Source organism: Papio anubis, chromosome 19, assembly GCF_008728515.1.
Source record: "Papio anubis isolate 15944 chromosome 19, Panubis1.0, whole genome shotgun sequence".
In the NCBI taxonomy this organism is placed as follows: Eukaryota; Metazoa; Chordata; class Mammalia; order Primates; family Cercopithecidae; genus Papio; species Papio anubis.
The window spans coordinates 38,748,021-38,767,401 of record NC_044994.1 but is presented as its reverse complement, the minus strand read 5'-3'; the positions used below and the strand labels follow the sequence as shown (position 1 = coordinate 38,767,401).

General features: G+C 47.4%; 1 protein-coding gene across 2 annotated transcripts in view; it reads left to right on the top strand.

The window, feature by feature from the left end:
- Nucleotides 1-19,381, top strand: part of ST8SIA5 (ST8 alpha-N-acetyl-neuraminide alpha-2,8-sialyltransferase 5) — a 90,208-nt gene that overhangs the window by 60,441 nt on the left and 10,386 nt on the right. For both annotated transcript variants that reach the window (XM_003914347.4, XM_003914348.4), the window contains 2 exons: nucleotides 4,336-4,428; nucleotides 16,339-16,425. In XM_003914347.4, coding sequence (XP_003914396.1) covers nucleotides 4,336-4,428; nucleotides 16,339-16,425 — 180 coding nt within the window. The remainder of the gene's footprint in view (nucleotides 1-4,335; nucleotides 4,429-16,338; nucleotides 16,426-19,381) is intronic.

Genomic DNA, 19,381 nt, shown 5'->3' with positions numbered 1-19,381 from the left:
TGGTTGATCTGAGTAATTTCAGTGGGTTCTGGGGTGTAGGGGCAATCCCCAGTTGCCTGGGACCTGGCCCTGGGGTGAGTGGGGCAGGAGCTATTCCAGTGTCCAAGAATATGGGAGCCTGATAGGGGCATGGGATCTGGATTGGTTTGCAAATGAAAGGTGCACTCACAGGCTAGTCCTTCACTATCTCCAGGAATTGGCTAGCCCTAGAAGAGGCAGTCCCTCCAAGGTCAGCAAGGCCCCAGGTGTCAAAGCATCAGAAGCACATGGTTAATGAGTGGAGCCTCCAGCAGAGATGAGGTGATCAAGCAGGTCTGTGTCCAAGCAGGACTTAGTGTGGGCTTTATCCACAGGGTGGCAGGGGAGAGGTTTACTAATCACAGCAGAAGGAGAATGTCACCAGTGCACACAGTGAGAAGCTTCGAGTTGTTCATCCCTGACTCAGCCCTGCCATCAACCAGCTTATGGTCAGAGACTGTCTCTGACTCCCTGTGGCATCCACTGGTATCACGTGCTCTTTAGTGGTGGGACAAAGGGGACAGAGGGGAATGAGCATTTTTGGGGTAGTTCCTGTGTGCTAGTGGTTTCCATGAAATGCTCATCAGTGTTTTTTTCTCAGCCCTGTCGCACATGCGCTGCATTGTTTTTGCTGATTTGCAGATGAGAAAACAAAGGAGCAGAAAAGTGCCAGACCTAATGTGGCTGTCAGAATACCATAGACTGAATGACTTAGCTTATAAACAACAGAAATGTATTGCTCACAGTTCTGGAGGCTGAGAAGTCCAAGATCAAGGCAGATTAAGTTTCAGGTGAGGACCCACTTCCTGGTTCATCAACAGCATCTCCTTGCTGTATCCTTACATAGTAAAAGGGAAGAGGCGTCTCTCTTGGGCCTCTTTTATAAGGGCAATAATCCCATTCATGAGGGCTGTGCCTGCAGTACCTCCCAGAGGCCTCACCTCCTAATACCATTACCTTGCAGGTTAGGATCTCAACATATGAACCGTGGGGGCGACACAAACATTCAGACCATACAGAGGCCAATGAGGGGTGGAGGGGTGTGAACCCAGTTCTGAAAGCCTCTCTAAGTATCACCAGGCCCACAGCACAAGGTCATTTGGAATCATAGTGCTGCCTAGTTGGGTATATGAGTGATGTTGAGGATGCAGGAGAAAGAGGAACCAAGGAAGAGGCAAGGCAGGAATGGCTTTGTCAAGGAAATGGTAGGGCTGGCTGATTGAAGAGAAGATGCTACCCTAGTTCAAACAGATTGTTTTAAAGAGGACAACAAAGAGATGCAGAGAGGGGAAGTGTTTTACCCAAAGTCACACAGCTGGTTTATAGCCGTATCTGAGATGTGTCCGCAAGTCTCCAATTTCCCAAGAACTCTAGGATAAGTCTCAACCTAATGATTTCCTGCATCATTTGAATCTGGACCTTTTCTTATCAACAACCTAGGACCACGGCTTTACCTGACTCAGTGGATTCCAAAGGGCTTAGTTACACTGGCTCAGGTTGCAAACAGTGATCTTTGTGATAGGACACCAGAGCTTACTGTTGTGTGACTGGAAAATTAGGTGAGTCAGAGCCAAGGTCATGGGCTTGTTTTGTGGCCCCAGGCTGACCCCTTGTTCTTATTTGCAGATAACAGAATCTACGTTAGCTAGTTAAAGCAGAAAAGGATTTATTAAGGGCACAGCTAGCTCAGATTCATGGGGAAAGCTGAAGAAATGGCTGAACTCCCAGGAATTCCTCCCCAAACTGCAGTGAAATGGGGCCACCGTGAAAGCTGCTGCCTCTGATATAATCATGAAGGTGTTACCACTACTGCAGTTTCCAAGAGCCATGACACCTCTGCCACATTCTGCACCAGCAAAACCGTGCCTTGAGCCTTGCCATTCTTCCCCTATAACAGGTCTGAATCCGTCTCATGCAAATGCTTCTAACTGGCTGAACCTAAATTGCATCCAGAACCCTACCTGCAAAGGAGTCTGGGAAATGTCATTTTTAGCTTTCCTGCCTCTGTAGTACAGAAGATCTAGAGATAACAAAGACACTGTCTCTGTGTTTGAGATGCTCGTGGTTTGGAAAGAAACGCAATTACATAAACACACAGTTGTACTATTATGTAGGTGCAAAAGTAATTGCGGTTTTTGCCATTACATAAAAAAAAAAAAAAAGGCAAAAACTGCAATTGCTTTTGCACCAACCCAATACAATGTTATTTGCTCTAACTAAGAGACAGTGAGCAGGGGGAGTCCAGGGTCAGGATCAGAGGAGGCTTCCCAGCAGCGTGGTTACTCGAGCCGGGTACTGAAAAATCCATTTGAGTTTGCCAGATGAGAAAGACAGAAAAGGAGTTGTAAGACACAAAGGTGTTTGATATTTTGGGGATCTTCAGTACCTACTTCTTATTAACTTGGCCTGAATTCTTTTATGACATGAGAACAAAGAGCCAATTTATTTTGTAAATAGGGACCAATTTGTTGTGGAGAATATTTTAATATCTTAAAATATTATGTAAAATTATTTAAATATGTAATTATAGTACTTAAAACTATTAAATTATATTTAAATTATTAAGGACAAATATTTATAAATATAAGTTTTAAAGTATCACAGTATTATTTTAATGACAAAATGACAATACAAATACAATGATAATAATAAAACTACCAATATTTGTAAAAGAAACCAATATATTGGGTAAAATGTTTCAGCATTTCTAAAGCAGCACATGGCCGGGCGCGGTGGCTCAAGCCTGTAATCCCAGCACTTTGGGAGGCCGAGGCGGGTGGATCATGAGGTCAGGAGATCGAGACCATCCTGGCTAACACGGTGAAACCCCGTCTCTACTAAAAAATACAAAAAACTAGCCGGGCGAGGTGGCGGGCGCCTGTAGTCCCAGCTACTCGGGAGGCTGAGGCAGGAGAATGGCGTAAACCCGGGAGGCGGAGCTTGCAGTGAGCTGAGATCCGGCCACTGCACTCCAGCCTGGGTGACAGAGCGAGACTCCGTCTCAAAAAAAAAAAAAAAAAAGGAGCTCATACATAAGTTTATCCAGTGTGTAAGGGTATGTGGGAAATTACCACTGCTGCGTGTAGTGGTTTCTGGGAGATGCTTGAGCGATGCCTGATTTCCAATGCTTGGCCCTGGGGAGCCCCTCTCACGTCTGATTCTTGCAGACTACCTGTTGCAAGGCCACTGATCCCGTATTTACAGTGGTTTGGCCTTGCAGGCTTCTGGATTCATGATGTTAAAGCTGTCCTGGGATCCAACCCTCCCAGCTCCATCCACCCCTGCCTCTGAACAACCGCCAGGAAGAGAGGGGCCATGAGGAAAGAGCTCACTGGGCCTCTGCCACAGGAGGCCAGAGGGCCCTTTCCAGGGGACACCAACCATGCTCATAGCCAAGTGGCAGAAAGAGCAGCCTTGAGTCAACATGCAGGTTCCCATCTTGGCTCTGCCACCTTCCAGCTCCGGGGGTCTGGCACCTTAGTTAATTCCCAGAGCCTATTCAGGATGCTTGTGTCACTTTCCTCATAGGCTGATTAGAAAGATTAAAAGTGAATGCATCCATCCACGTCAAATACTTGGCCTGGCGCTTAGCCTATAGTAAGGGCTTAGTAAGTGTTGGCTGAAATTGGCATTGATATTCTGCATGAAGCTGGCAGAGGGACCCTGAGGTGGCTGTGACATGCCTGGAGCCAGCTGGTGCTGGAAGGGGCTTGGTCTCTTCTGCAGGTAGACCTAGACCAAGCCCTGGTCCTGCCCTATACGGAGAGTGTGACCTGGAGCTCTGTCTGATTAGCCTCAGTATTCTCAGCTGCCAAATGGGGAGAAAGGCACATCAGTCTCAGTTATGTCACAGTATGGGCACGAGGATCAAGTGGGCAAGGGGCAGGGAATGGAAGGGCAAGCTGGAGGCCTGAAGGCTCACTGTCGGACTCCCAGTGCTGTGCCAGAATGACTCTGGTCTCTCTGCTTTCTCTGATCACAGTAGACACAGCATCCCTCTTCCTCCCCTCTCCTTCCCAGCCACAAACTTGGAACCAAACCTGTTTCTGAACTTCCCTGTTTGCTGAAATCAGTTTATGCTTCTGTAAATGCTTACACTCCCAGGGGAGTGGGGCGCTGAGAGTAACTGACCACCCAGTGATCAAGCCAGAGGGCCCCGTGGTCTGCCTGAAGCCCTAATGGGTCATCTGCTGGGATGGGGCTGGTTGGCTTTATTTATTTCACTGGGACAGACACTCCACCCTGCAACAAGAGCTCCTGCAGGCCCTGGACATCCTGACCTGCTTCTCTGTTTAACCTGTCTCTGTTGGTCCCCAGGTACTTTGAATTTTACGAGGGGCCTTTTGAATATAACTCCACAAGATGCCTGGAGCTGAGGCACGAAATATTGGAAGTGAAGGTGCTGTCCATGTGAGTGTGGCCATTTGTGGTGGGTGCAGGGAGCATGTGGAGGTGGGGCAGGGGTTAGGGGTGGGTGAGGGGGGGCAAGCATGGAAAGAAACAGGAAACACGTGGTAGGTTCCTACAGAGCGTAAAGTAGGTCTCCTTCCCCAGAGCCACTGGCATTTGGAAAGCCCTGGAGGGCTGGAACACAGTGATGATTGTGCCTGTTTTATGACAAAAGGCCAAGTTTGCAAGGTCACCTCTGGTGACTCGGTGTTAAAGTCCCCGCCTCAATGACCGGTCTCTTTGATTATCATCGCTGGCTCCTCTTGTGTAGAAACTGAAGAGGGCACAGGACTTTCTTGCCTGAAATTCAGTACGTTGCACCGCAGGGTTAAGCGTTGCCCTCTTGCTATCACCTTTGATGGTTTTAATTTTATTAAAAGTTTTGATTTTTAAATTATGTAAATGATACAAAATTTGTGCGGTACAGATGGTTATTCAATGAAGAGCCACCGAGTTCTCCCCAGGGGTGACGATGTGGCTTTGGGTATCCTTGCAGAATCAATGCATGAGTAAGAATCTGTGTATGGAGATTTAAAAAGTTTTTTTTTTTTTTTGCATAAATGGTAAAAGAGCTATGCTCCCCACTCCCCGCTTAACAGTACATCACCTATGACTCTTCAACTCACAGGAGGGAAAACACATTACATGCTGAACATTTTAGCATGCATGTGCCCACCTGGGTTTCCACCTTTCACAGAACTGCCATGAATTCAGCAAACCCATTTAGAGGAATTGGTACTATATTAGTCATGACAGAATCTGTATTTATTTGGAAACAGTTATATTTGGATGTGGAAAAAATATAGTTTATTCAGAGGCAGGCAATGTTGGGTGCTCAGATGGACTCACGGGCCCCTGACATAACCGCCAGGGCATCTGGGGTCCCTGGCCCTCAGGTAGGGACCGTTGTTCCTTTACCCATCTGACATGATTCCAGCTAGTGTGCATCAGGGGGAGAGCATGGGTCTTGGGGTGGGCCGACCTGAGATCTAAAGCTGACTCTGGGCCTTAGCAGATCTCAATCTTTCTGCAAATGTCTTAACTTCTCTGAGCCTTTCCTTACCTATGAAAATGGGGACACTATTACCTACCCTTTAAGGGTTGCTATAGACTAGCTGAAATAAGGCATGTCAAAATAGATAGCCCAGGATCACGAGGTCAGGAGATCGAGACCATCCTGGCTAACATGGTGAAACCCCGTCTCCACTAAAAAAATACAAAAAGTTAGCCGGGTGTGGTGGCGGGCGCCTGTAGTCCCAGCTACTCTGGAGGCTGAGGCAGGAGAATGGTGTGAACCCGGGAGGCGGAGCTTGCAGTGAGCCGAGATCACATCACTGCCCTCCAGCTTGAGCAACAGAGTGAGACTCCTTTTCAAAATAAATAAATAAAATAAAAAAAGAAAGTAGATAGCCCAGCAGCCTGCATGCTCAGTAGCGCACATCATAGGTGTTCAATAAATGTCAGCACCCATCTCTCTCTTTCCTTCCTTTCCTTTTTGGAACTAGTAGCAGCAGCTTTTCTGGGCTGTCATGCACAGACTCCATAGCTCAGCAGTTCCTGGAAAGCTCCAAGGGTGAGACCAGCATCCAGCTGGGATTAGCTGCATTGTTTATGGCCCCTGTCCTAACCCATGGTCTCTGTATCCTCTCTAGAGAAGGTGGGATACAGACGCCACTCATCAGTTTCACTGAGCCCTGGGCTGAATACATACCACTGTGGTGCCCGCCCTTGTGGAACTCACAGCCACTGAGGGGGACAGACATTAAATAACCAGTTACCACAAGAAGCCAGGGTAGTGACCGGGAACCCGGCCCAGGCTGGGGCTAGGGGGAGGTTGTCAGGCAACGCTTCCCTGAGGAAGGGACACTGGAGCTCCAGTCTGAAGGGTGACAGGAGCTAACTAGGCCAGGAGGTCTGCAGGTGGAGGGAACAGTTTGTACAAAGGCCCTGTGCCAGGAAGGAGCCGGCTGTGTCCTGGACTCTGAAGGATGAGGCAGCTCGAATGCTGGCGTGAGGGGAAGACACAGAAGCTGCATTGCTAGAGGGTCAGGTAGGGCCAGACCATGTGGAGCTTCATGGTACAGACTCAGGTTTGGGTTTTACCTTTATCCAAGGGCCACAAGAGCCACAGGAAAGGTGTTAAGCAGGGCCTGGGGCATGTGAGCTGGTTGGTATTTTAAACATGCCTCCAAGGAGTTTTGATTTAGTGACAAAAATGGCTGTCGGAGCCAAGTTCAGAAGCCGGTAGCAGAGAGTCTGTCTTCTCAGAATTCAAAGCTTTCAGACCCTTCCATGTTTTACTGTGCAAATCCAGAGCACTGTGGTTGAGAGCACACCTTCAAGATTTCAGAGAATAAATGACTCATTTCTTTTCTTTCTTTCTTTTTTTTCTTTTTTTTTTTGAGACAGAGTCTCACTCTGTCCCCCAGGCTGGAATGCAGTGGCGCAATCTTGGCTCACTGCAACCTCTGTCGCCCGGGTTCAAGCAATTCTCCTGCCTCAGCCTCCCGAGTAGCTGGGATTACAGGTGCCTGCCACCGTGCCAGGCTAATTTTTATATTTTTAGTAAATTCGGGGTTTCACCATCTTGGTCAGGCTGGTCTTGAACTCCTGACCTCATGATCCACCCGCCTTGGCCTCCCAAAGTGTTGGGATTACAGGTGTGAGCCACCACGCCCAGCTGACTAATTTCTTTAAATTATAAAATGTATAGTTTCTTCATGGTTACTTCAAGGTCTGGACAGGAAGATTTAAGAAATCCTGTGAATGGGTCATCCTTCTGGGGAACTTCCCATCCCTCTACGTGTGTATTTTCTGTATGTTGGTGTTAGGTCCTATATCAGTTTGCTGTAACAAGGTACACATAACTTAATTCTTCCACAATTCTGGAGGCCAGGGGTCTGAAATGAAGATACTGCAGGATTGGCTTCTTCTGAGGCCTCTCTCCTTGGCTTGCCAATGGCCGCCTTCTCGCTGCGTCCCTATATGGTTGCCCCCGGTCTGAGTCTTGCCTGTGCCCTAATCTCTCTTTGTAAGGGCATCGGTCATATTGGATCAGGGCTCACTCTAATGGCCTCATTTTAACTTCATTACCTCTTTAAAGGCCCTATCCCCACAGTAGCCCATGCCTGTAATCCCAGCACTTTGGGAGGCTGAGGCGGGTGGATCACCTGAGGTCAGGAGTTTGAGACCAGCCTGACCAACATGGTGAAACCCCATCTCTACTAAAAATACAAAAATTAACTGGGCATGATTGCACGCACCTGTAATCCCAGCTACTCAGGAGGCTGAGGCAGGAGAATTGCTTGAACCCAGGAAGTGGAGGTTGCAGTGAGCCGAGATTGTGCCATTGCACTCCAGCCTAGGTGACAGAGCAAGACTCCATCTCAAAAATAAACAAACAAAAAAAGGCCCTATCTCCAAATACGGTTTCATTCTATGGTCCTGGCAGTTAGGACCTCAGCATATGAATTTTGGGGAGACACAGTTCAGCCCACAACAGCCCCTGTCACAGCTTCCATTTAGGGCTAGATTAGAAATTACCCAGGGCCATTGTTTTGAGCTCAAAACACAAACACTGTTCAGTGTGATGGACAACCTCGTATGTCCCCAAGGTCCGACTGCACTCTCTTTAGAGAGGAACATGAGAGACAGTCACCTTCCATTGATTCCACTTGCCATCCCTTGTCCCTGTTATGGACTCCCATTGGTGGTGTTTGGGCCTCTCCACATTTGGCTTTGGTTCTCATCTCTGCCTCGGGGCACTCTCTCCGTCCCCAGGGGCTGGGCTCCTGGGGTGAGCAGCCATCCTAGCTGGGGCTCCTGGCTGAGCTGGACTTTGCATGCCCTGCCTCTTCTACAGCAGTTGCCCCTCTGCGGCCCCAAGCCCTGGGGATCTGAGACGGAAGGAGAGGCTGGGCTGTTCATGGGGCACGAGTGTGTGTGCCTCCTTTCCTGAGTCTAGGTTGAGGGTCAGTAGGTCCTCCAGGGCTGAAATCAGAGAGCTGCAGAGGCCCGCCTCTGATCCGAGTGGTTCTGGCATTATCTGGGCACCTGGGGGCTTCACTGTGTTCCAGTCCAGCGCCATGAGAAGGACTCACAGAGGGTCTGACCCTGAGTCCTCGGGAAAAGGTTAAAGCCCACCTGTGAATGGAGGGTCTGATGGATGCACTCTGTCCCTTCGGACCCGCAGAATGTCAGCTGGTGTTTTGTTTGAGGAGACAAGGAGGGTGTGATTCATCTGGGAACGATTCTGATCCACAATTGCTGAAATCAGTGGTAAAAATCAGTCAGCCAGAAAATCCCCACATGGAAAATTCTTCCCTCCCTGACCGTGTCAGATACATGAAGAACGACTCCATGATGATTTGTTATGAAAACGCATTGTCACTAATTCTTACTAAAATTATTTACACCTGTCATCTAGAGCTCCTTTATTTTAAAATAAGAATCTTCAGTTGCTGCCTGTGCTCACACCCAGATGGGGGTCGTGCAGGATAATTCCCCAGGCCAGTGTCTCCTATCACCCTTCCCCATTTTTCTGCCACTGGGAGCTCTGTGCTGAGCCCAGTACTGAGACCAAGGAAGAAGCTGGGAGCAAAGACCAGCTGGGTAAATGCCCACTCTCTGGACTGGGAGTCCCTTTTGTGCCACTGCAGTGTTCACAAGTCTGTGTCCTCTGCCAGGCGGAGGTTCCTGGAGGGCCAGGACCCAGGCTTAGGCATCTCTGAGTCTGGCCCTGTGCCAGCTCAGTACTCACATGTTAAATGAATGAGTGGACAGAGGGAGTGGGTGAGACCCGGGTGCAAACAGGAGGCCATGGAAGAAAAGGGGGAGAAAGAAGAGTAAAGAAAGAATCACTCTCATTTCATTACAATTAGTGCCCAGCTCCCTCCCACATTTCCCCAGTTGAGGGGTATTTACTATTTTTAGTCTGTCTATAGATTATCTAAGTAATCAATTTCTTGTTCTACCAAATATCAGCAGTATCTCTGGATCCTGCACTGTGTAAGATAAGGATATTTAAGTTATTCCTACTCTGCAGTTCCCCCTCCAGCCTATGGCTTCAGTCATCCATGGGTTGACTTTTAAAATGACAAAGCTGATAACATTTGTCTTCTATTTGTAACCATACCAAGCCCTTTTTGAGGCTTTTTCTAGAGGTTGACTCTAAAATTTGAAGAATAGCAAATAGTGTTTTCCATTACTGGGATGATGTAGATATTGTTCACTGAAGGCCAGGGAGGCACCAGGCCTCCATCAACTTTCATGACCCTCTTGCTGGGTCATGTGGCTGTTGTTTTGGGGCTTCCTTTCTCTGCCTTCTGAGGGTGGATTCACCTTTGCTTAGAACCTATAGCTTCTTTTGTGTTTACTTCTTCCTTTTACTTCCACCCATTCTCAAGAAGTGACAGGTGGGAGGTAAGGTTTTGAGTTCTTTTGTGTCTAAATGTCTGGATTCTTCCCTTTTACCTGATTGTTGGTGTGTTGGGTTGTTAGGTTGTTTGGATTGTTGGTGTGGTGGGTTGTTGAGTTGTTGGTTTGATTTTTGGTGTGTTGGGTTGTTGGGTTGTTTGGCTTGTTGGTATGGTGGGTTGTTGGGTTGTTCGCTTGTTTGGCTTGTTGGTGTGGTGGGTTGTTGGATCGTTGGTTTAATTGTTGGTGTGGTGGGTTGTGGGATTGTTGCTGTTTTGATCATTGTTGTAGTGGGTTGTTGAGTTCTTGGTGTGGTGGATTGTTGGGTTGTTGGTTTGATTGGTGTTATGTATTGTTGGGTGGTTGTTTGGATTGTTGGTGTGGTAGGTTGTTGGGTTGTTTTGATTGCTGGTGTGATGAGTTATTGGATTATTGTTTTGATTGTTGGTGTGGTGGATTGTTGGGTTGTTTTGATTGTTGATGTGGTGGGTTGTTGGGTTGTTGGTTTGATTGGTGTTGTGTATTGTTGGGTTGTTGTTTTGATTGTTGGTGTGATGAGTTATTGGATTATTGTTTTGATTGTTGGTGTGATGGGTTGTTGGTTTGATTGTTGGTGTGGTGGGTTGTGGGACTGTTGGTTTGATTGTTGGTGTGTTGGGTTGTGGGATTGTTGGTTTGATTGCTGGTCTGGTGGGTTGATATTTTAGGTGAAAATCATTTTCTCTTAGGATGTTGAAGACCTTCACTACCATCTTTTAGCGTCCAGGGATACATGAGAAGCATGAGAATGGTTGTTTCTTCAGAAGTATCTGTTTTTTTTTTTCCTCTGGAATCTTTACAGTTCTGAAATGTGGAACCTTTTCATTTGGAGTTTGTGTCCAGACTCTTCAACTTTCTCTCAAATCTTTTTATATTCCTTCTTCTCTATTTTTCTCTACAATCTAAGAATCCTATACTTCTGGACTGTACCTCTAGTACTCATATCTTTTTATTGTTGTTGAGATAAGGTCTTGCTCTGTCAACCAGGCTGGAGTGCAGTGGTGTGATCATAGCTCACTGCAGCCTTGAACTCCTGGCCTCAAGCAATCCTCCTGCCTCAGCCTCCTGAGTAGCTGGGACTATAGGCACATGAAACCACACATGGCTAATGTTTTTCAAACATTTGTTTGTAGAGATAAGATCTTGTTACATTGCTCAGGCTGGTCATATCTTTTAATTTTCTCTTTTTTCACTCCTCTTTTTGCTTCCACATACTAGGAAAATCCCTTGACTTCATCTTCCAGCTCTTCTGGTGAACCCCTCCCCCACAAGAGTTCTTTCTTTGTACCCTAAGTAGAATATTTTTAAGTTCTGTGTTGTTCCTCCAATAGTTGTCTTTGCGGTCATTTTATCTGATGGATTATCTTGGTCTCACTTCAGGTTGACCGGGTGACCCTTGGCTATCTATCCATATTTAACCTTGAAATGAAAACTGATAGGAGTTCTGTGTCTGAAGTTGTTCACAATGCTCCTGGCCCTTTTGTTGCTAGAACAGCCAGATCTTTTAACTGCAAATGTTAACTTTTTTTTTTTTTTTTTTTTAAACAGAGGAACTCATAGTCTGATTCCATCTCTCTTCCCCCTCTGCGGGACATTAAGCATTTGGCTACCATGGTTTTTGGTGGGGTAGGGGGAGTGTAGGCTTGATGGCTCTGCTTACAGACTCACAACTGAGTCTCATTTTTAGGGCCATGCTCCCTCCCCATCCTCCACCCACCTCTTAGAATTTTCCATGTGCAGATTGGCTCTAGGTACTTTGGGCTGTGTCATCCTATCCTTGTGCCACTCCCTCGTACTTCCATACACTTGTTGAAATTTCTCTTCCACTGAGATGCCCTTCCCTGTCATTCTAGTCATCTATGGGCTTGTACCTTTTTTTATTCCTCTTCTGGAATGTTAGTGGTGTCTTGGGAGAAAGGAAAGAAGTGCCTAGGGTCAACCCTTCATCTTTAAAGTGAAGATGATCTCTGCATTTGTAAAGCAATTTGTAAAATCTTTTTACACGTATTATTCCATTTGAGCTCTCTGACAACCTTTGAGATTGGAAGGGCAGCAGCCAGCCGTTATATCCATCTTACAGAAAAAGCAGCTGAGTCTCAGAGAAATTAAATGACTTGCCCGAGGTTACATTGCAAGATTGGGATGGAGCCAGGATTCAAGACTGGGTGTCCAGGCCCTGACCTTGGTCCAGGGTGTGATGAGGGCATTGGAGGCAGAGAGAGTAGGGCCCAGACACTGGTAACAGTAAAACTTGGAACCCCGCCTAGAGTGTTGCCAGGGCTGTGTTTCCAGAAGGCATTTGAAGCAGTGGCCATATAGGGGGCTCCTCTAGGGGCCTGTGGGTTGCAGAGAGTGGGGAGGGGCAGGGGGCAGTGGGTGAGCCAGGGTGTTGCTGTATGATGGCACCACTCCCTCATACCCTGTGAGCTCCTGAGAGGGGAGGTTTGGGAAAGCTGGAAGGAAGGTTTGCCTTCTGTCAGCCAGGGTGGGAGGAGGAAAGCTGCCAAGCTGGTTCCTGTAACAGGACCTTTGCACTCACTCTTCTCTCTGCCTGGAATACACTTTTCCCAGATATTTGCACAGCTCGCTCCTGTGTCATTTCAGGTCTCTGTGCAAGGTTCTCCTCCTCAGGAAAGCCTTCCCTGATCACTCAATCTGAAACAGTCACTTCCCCGTCCATTTACCTTGCTTCACTTGCCTTCCCAGCACTTGCCATTTCTTGGCAAGGCATTATTTATTTATTTTCCATTTTCCTCCCCAACTGGTATGTAAGCTCCATGGAACCAAGGGGTTGTTTTGTTCACTACTGTATTTCTAGTTCCTGCCATATGGAGATACTCAACAAATAGTGAGACTTGATTTGAACTCAGATGTTTCAATTAATTCATTAACTTATTGGTATACTCAACAAATATTTACCATGCATCTGCTATGTGCCTTAGCACTTGAGTTACAGTGATGAGTGCAGGCTTGATCCCCTGCCCCCATGGTATTTACTGTCTAGTGGGGAAGATCAGCAGTCATGATAGTTCATGGATTTTACAAAAGTGGAAAGTATAGGGGGCTGTGAGTGAGCATAGTCAAGGCAGTTCAGTTTAACAATAATAATAACTTATACTTACTGGATGTTTCTGTGTGTCAGGTGCCACGCCTAGTCTTTTATCACATCATCTTATTTAATTATTTTAACAAATCTGGGAGGGCAAGAGACTATTATTACACCCATTTTATAAATGAGAAAACTGAGGCTCAGAGAGGTTAAATAACCAGCCTGAAGCCTCATAGTTAGCAGGTATCGGAACTAAGACTTGGGTCTTAGCCCAAGTCCCACTAGTTCCAAAATCCATGTATTTAGTTACTATTTTCCATGACTTTTCCTGCAATCACCCCTGCCCCACCAGCCATGTATTCTTCCCGTAGGGGAGGCTTGCCTTGTTTGAAGACACCTCTGATTAAACACAGGGACTCGCCTCTGTAAAATGAACCCTTTTTTAAAAAGGGCTTTTTTTTTTCTTTTGAGATGGAGTCTTGCTCTGTCACCCAGGCTGGAGTGCAATAGCACAATCTCGGCTCACTGCAACCTCCGCCTCCTGGGCTCAAGCGATTCTTCTGCCTCAGCCTCCTGACTAGCTGGGATCACAGGTGCACACCGCCATGCCCGGCTAATTTTTGTATTTTTAGTGGAGACAGGGTTTCACCATGTTGGTCAGGCTGGTCTCAAACTCCTGACCTCAGGTGATCCGCCTGCCTCGGCCTCCCAAAATTCTGGGATTACAGGTGTGAGCCACTGCTCCCAGCCTAAAAAGGGTTTTTAAAATGGGTATTTGCTTTTTTTTTGTTTTAAATAATGGACCCCTGTAGGAACCTGAAGAAAGCTTCAGATTCTCCCCAAAGATATGCACATGGGTGGATAGACATGGATTTTGCCTATAACAAAATCAGGGGGTACAGGCACTTCCTTTAGCCCTTCATTGCACCCCAGGGTAAGAGCCATAGTGATAGCAGTTTCTTGGTAACACTCAGCTCCTAAAGGCTGAGTGTTCCCATTTATGATCAAACCAGGACAGCTTCCTTTGAAGGGCTCCTCTCTGCACCAGCACCCAAGACTAACGAGCTTCTTAGTGGTCCACAGCCAGGTGACCCCAAACAACTACAGAATGCCTGGCCCTGAAGTGGGGACCGTGCATGATCAAGAGAGCTAAATCATGGTGCTGTCTTTAAAGAGTGTATGATCTGTCTACTTTTCACAGTTTTACTGTAGAATTACAATCTTTCGAACTACTCAATGGAAAAAGGATCCCATGATCCAATACTTTTCTTGGAAATTCACAATGTGTGAGAACATATTAAGGTATCTGAGATGTCTTGCAGTAAAGAAAAGCATTTAACTTTATTTAGCTCAGCTTTCCCCAACTGTATTTGACCATAGGATCCCCTTAAAAAAAAAAAAAGGTGCATAATTCTTTGCCGAAGATCTAGAGTTCATCAGGAAGGGCTCGCCCAATTGTATAATGGGTCTTGTGATCCATTACTTAAGAAGGAGTGGGCGCTGGCCTGGCTTGGGAGCCTCCTGGATCTTTCTGGATCTCATGACTCTCACCAGGCCAGAGCCTCACTGGAATCTTCAATGGCAGGGATCCTAGAGAATTCTGGACATTTCTGTAGAATACCCACGAAACCAACAGTGAGTTAAAGGAGGAAGGAATTGGGTAGGATGCAAGGAACAATTCCTTAATTGAAATGGGGAAGGGGTAACTAAAGATAGGGGTAGGTAACAGAGATGCTAAAGCGTATCTGTGGCAGAGAGGGCTTGGGAATGTGGACACGGCTCTGAGATTAGGCACTGCTGAAAGAGGAGAGAAACCGACGAGAAGGGTGAGCGACTATTTGAGGTTAATGTGCATGAGGATCTCATATTGGTTACTTAGTGTTTGTGGAAATTTGTATTTTTGATTTGGCTCAGCCGTTCACTTAATAAATATTTATCGAGTATCTATATTTTGCTAAGCACTGTTCTAGAAGCTGGGGATACAGCACTGAAACAATTATATGTATGCATAATTATAAATAAGTCAATGTAAATGTGTAAATTAAAAATGAGTTCTTTTTGCAGGTTTCGGTCAAGGGGAGAATGCTATGTGGTTTAGACATTCCCTTTCCTGAGAGTGCTTTAGAATGTCATGATGCTGAGATGTTTAAGTGCCAATCAGCATAAAGCCTGGCGGAGGGTTGTTCAGGGAGAAGGGGCAGTCTCAGGTTTCTCATCTCATCTTTTCTGTCATTTGGAAACCGTGATCTGCCCTTGAGAAGGGAGAAAGAGAAGGGCATACCCTGCTCATGAGCCCTACTGAGTGCTGAACTGTGTGGGTGTTTGATGGGTGTTCCACTGGGGTCTGACTCCCTTTATAGACAGATGTTCCCAAGAGAACTATGCAGGCCCTCGGGGGTGGGCATGTGAGGAAGAAGGTTTCAAAGTGTTTCTGGGATTTGTTTTAATCAGGTATGGTAGGACACGCGGACATGAAAATGACCATCATGAAGTAAGATGTTATACTCACAGAGCCATAGAAACAGGAGGCACACCCTGCAGGGCAGCCCCAGGGCCAGTCAGGAGGCAGCAGTGAGGGGAAAGCGTGGGTGAGACTATTGAGGTTTTCGCGGGAAGGAGTGGACAAGGCAGTGTCGGCAGGGTAGCCAGGTTTAGGATTGGCTAGTGTGAATAATTCTGGCAGGCTCTGAGGCATAGGGACTGCCTCTGGTTGTCTGATACCGGGCCCTGGGATGGTTAGGGGAGGGGGTGGGAGGAGGGAGATGGTGTCCTGTCAATGAGGAGGTGGTTGAGGGTGTGGGCTCTGATTGGTTGGTTTGCACATGAAAGGCATGCTTGCAGGACAGTTGTTTGCTGACTAGGTATTAGCAAGGCACCAGGTGCCAGAGCATCAGAAATACAGAAAATAAGAAAATACCAGCTGGGCACGGTGGCTCACACCTGTAATCCCAGCACTTTGGGAGACCGAGGCGGGAGGATCTCTTGAGGTCAGGAGTTCGAAACCAGCCTGGCCAACATGGTGAAACCCCATCGCTACCAGAAAGTACAAAAATTAGCTAGGCGTGGTGGCGCACCTGTAGTCCCAGCTACTTGGTAGGCTGAGGCACGAGAATCACTTGAACCCCAGAGGTGGAGGTTGCAGTGAGCTGAGAATGCATGATTGCACTCTGGCCTGAATGACAGAGTGAGACCCTGTCTCAAAAAAAAAAAAAAAAAAAAAAAGAAAAGAAAAGAAAACATGGTCAATGCCAAGGGCCAGCCCTGGAACTGGACTCGGCTGTGGGAGATCAGGAGGGAGCGTTTCTGGGAATGATCGCACTCCGTCCTACCTGCCCCGCTCATGTGCTCTTCTGTCCTCTACTCCCAAGGGTGAAGCAGTCAGAGCTGTTCGACAGGTGGAAGAGCCTCCAGATGTGCAAATGGGCGATGAACATCTCTGAGGCCAACCAGTTCAAGTATCTATGATTCATCTGTCCTCCCTTCTCCTTGTATAGTTCTCCTCACTGCCACCTCTTCCAGTCTCCGTCGTCCTGCAAGGCCCAGCTTTCAGTGGGCATCTTCCCTAGAGCAGGCCCTGACTGGGCTGAGGAATCTGAGCAGTGTGGGGGACTGATTCAACATGCAGGCTGAGGCGGGCACCTTGCCCAGGTGCCGTCTTCCACCTTCTCTCCCTCAGTCCTTGCAGCAGCCTTGCGAGGTTGGTGGTGCCATCTCCAGTACACAGCTGAGGTTCAATGAGGCTATTAGCAGGGAAGCATGTGCCAGTGGTCTCTGGCAGGCCTGTGTGAAGGCGCATTACGCATTCTCTATGGCCTCCTAGTCCTCACCTCCCCTGTCCTGGGGCAGCCACTCTGACCCAGTGACTTCTCTCCTTCTCAGAGCGCTTGAGTTCTTCCAGCCTCCACGAGACATTTGAGCCCTGCTGCAGATTATTTTATAAATGCTGTCTAACCAAAATGAGCAGATTATAAACTCCCAGAGAGGTAAGAGCTGGATCTTAAAGTTCTCCTGTGGGAACTCAGCACATAATAGAAGTCCAAAAATTCTTTTTGATGGATAGTAAACTTTAGGGTCTTCTCCATCTCTAAAACTCTGTGAGCTTATGGGATTATTTTAGTGCAGGTAGACCTTATTTTATGGAGTTGATGTGATGTGGCAATTTGTGTCTATGCTGGATTTCAGTACTCAGGTCCAAGTTTAAATGTACTGAGGAGCTCTAAGCATGTAGGAGTCCTGCACGAGAGATTGTGAAAAGCAAAGATGACTAAGCTTTTTCTTTATAAATCGTTTGTTCCAATTTGCTGCAGCTCCAGACGAAATCTAGAGGTAGAGTAGTAGTTTTAAGGGCACATTTTCAGAAATGTGAATGTTTAAAGTGATAACACTTGAAGATCCGGTGCCAGAGGCCTCTGAGAGACTACAAAGACCCAGCAAAGGCCTGACAGTAGTTTGCAGAGACTCACCTATCATAAAAAACAGAACATGAGCTTGAGCAAAGTGCTGGGAGAGTAGAGAATAGATCCATAATCTGTGCTGCCAATTGGCCCCTTAGAAACGTTACCATGCACACTGCACAGAGGTGCCCCTGGGGGCGAGTGAGACCTGGCACACTGAGAGTATGGCTGATAAAACACTCAGTCTGGACCAGGTCAGTGAGAAGCAAAAGCCTGTTGTCCAGGCTTAGGACAGAATAGAAGTCTCAGCAATGGACAAGGCGTGGTGGCTCACGCCTATAATCCCAGCACTTTGGGAGGCCGAGGTGGGCGGATCACGAGGTCAGGAGTTCGAGATCAGCCTGGCCAACATGGTGAAACCCTGTCTGTACTAAAAATACAAAGAAATTAGCCGGGCATGGTGGTGCATGCCTATAGTCCCAGCTACTTGGGAGGCTGAGGCAGGAGAATTGCTTGAACCCGGGAGGTGGAGGTTGCAGTGAGCGGAGATCACGCCAATGCACTCCAGCCTGGGCAACAGAGCGAGACTCCATCTCAAAAAAAAAAAAAAAAAGTCTCAGCAGTGGGACTCACATATCTCAGGAAACATGAAGCAACAGGGAAATTATGTGGCAAGAGGAAAACAGGGATGAGTGTGGGAGCCTTTGGCAGGGACAAGACAGCACAGTGCAGGGGTGGAGCTCTGGGCATGAGGGGTGTGGAGCAGTTTCAGGTGTGAGAAAAGGCAGTGACATCAGGCTTTGCCATGCTCTAAGTGAGAAAACCTTCCAGGCTGGTCATTGCCTCCCTTTGCTCTCATTTCAAGCTCATGAAACAATGATGAGCTGCTTCATTCAGGCTGGCAGGAACCTGGTGCCATGAGGGAGTGGCAGGTGGGTGTTAGAAGGCAGGCATGAGCATTCCAGTTACAGGAAAGGAATCCTGTAACTGAGGCCTTCTCCCACCCTGCTGCCTACAAATAGGCACGCTGACATTCTGGTTTGTATATCAGTCGCTCATGAGCTTGGTTAGTGTGAGTCAGTCTCCCTCAATAGGAATGCTCTCCAGTGAGCTGACAAGACTGAGCTTCTGAACTAGCAAAGCTAAAAGGCCCAGATGCTGGTTTGTAATGCCAACCCATGGCCCTGCCTTGCCAGGCCTTTGGCCTCCTCTCTAGGAAGCCTTAAGTTACATTCTGAAACCCAGCTCTCTATAGGAAATTCTGCTCTCTGTGACTGGGAGCCAGCTGGGCTTCCCAGTGAAGTACCTGCAAGAGATGAAATAATAATAAAAAAAAATTATAGGCTAGGCATGGTGGCTCACACCTGTAATCCCAGCACTTTGGGAGGCTGAGAGGCTGAAGCAGGTGGATCACCTGAGGTTAGGAGTTCGAGACCAGCCTGGTCAACATGGAGAAACCCTGACTTTACTTAAAAAAAAAAAAAAAAAATTAGCTGGGCATGGTGGTGCATGCCTGTAATCCCAGCTACTTGGGAGGCTGTGGCAGGAGAATCGCTTGAACCCGGAAGGCGGAGATTGCAGTGAGCAGAGATCGCACCATTGCACTCCAACCTGGGCAACAGAGTAAGACCCTGTCTCAAAAAAAAAAAAAAAAAAAAGATTATAAAACCTTCCTGGCTTTGGCAAACTGCAATCACAAGTTACAGAGGATTAGAGGTAGAAGAGCCAAGCCAGCATGAAGAAAGTAGGGCCGAGAGAGAAAGAGACACCTTCCAGTAGCCTCACAACTGGTCAGGGCAGAGCAGAAGCGAGAATCCGGGCCTCTTGACACCAGGACTGCAACCCAAGTTTCTGTGCCAGGCCTGGCTTGGAGCTCTTCGGAAAGCTCCTCCTCACCCTCTGTTAGTGGCCAGGACTTGGGCTCCATGGAGGAGTTCCGTCAGTGCAGACAGGGGCAGCTGGGTGGGGCTTCATGGAAAGAAACCTGGCCTGGGCCCTGAATGAGTGGCAGAAGGCA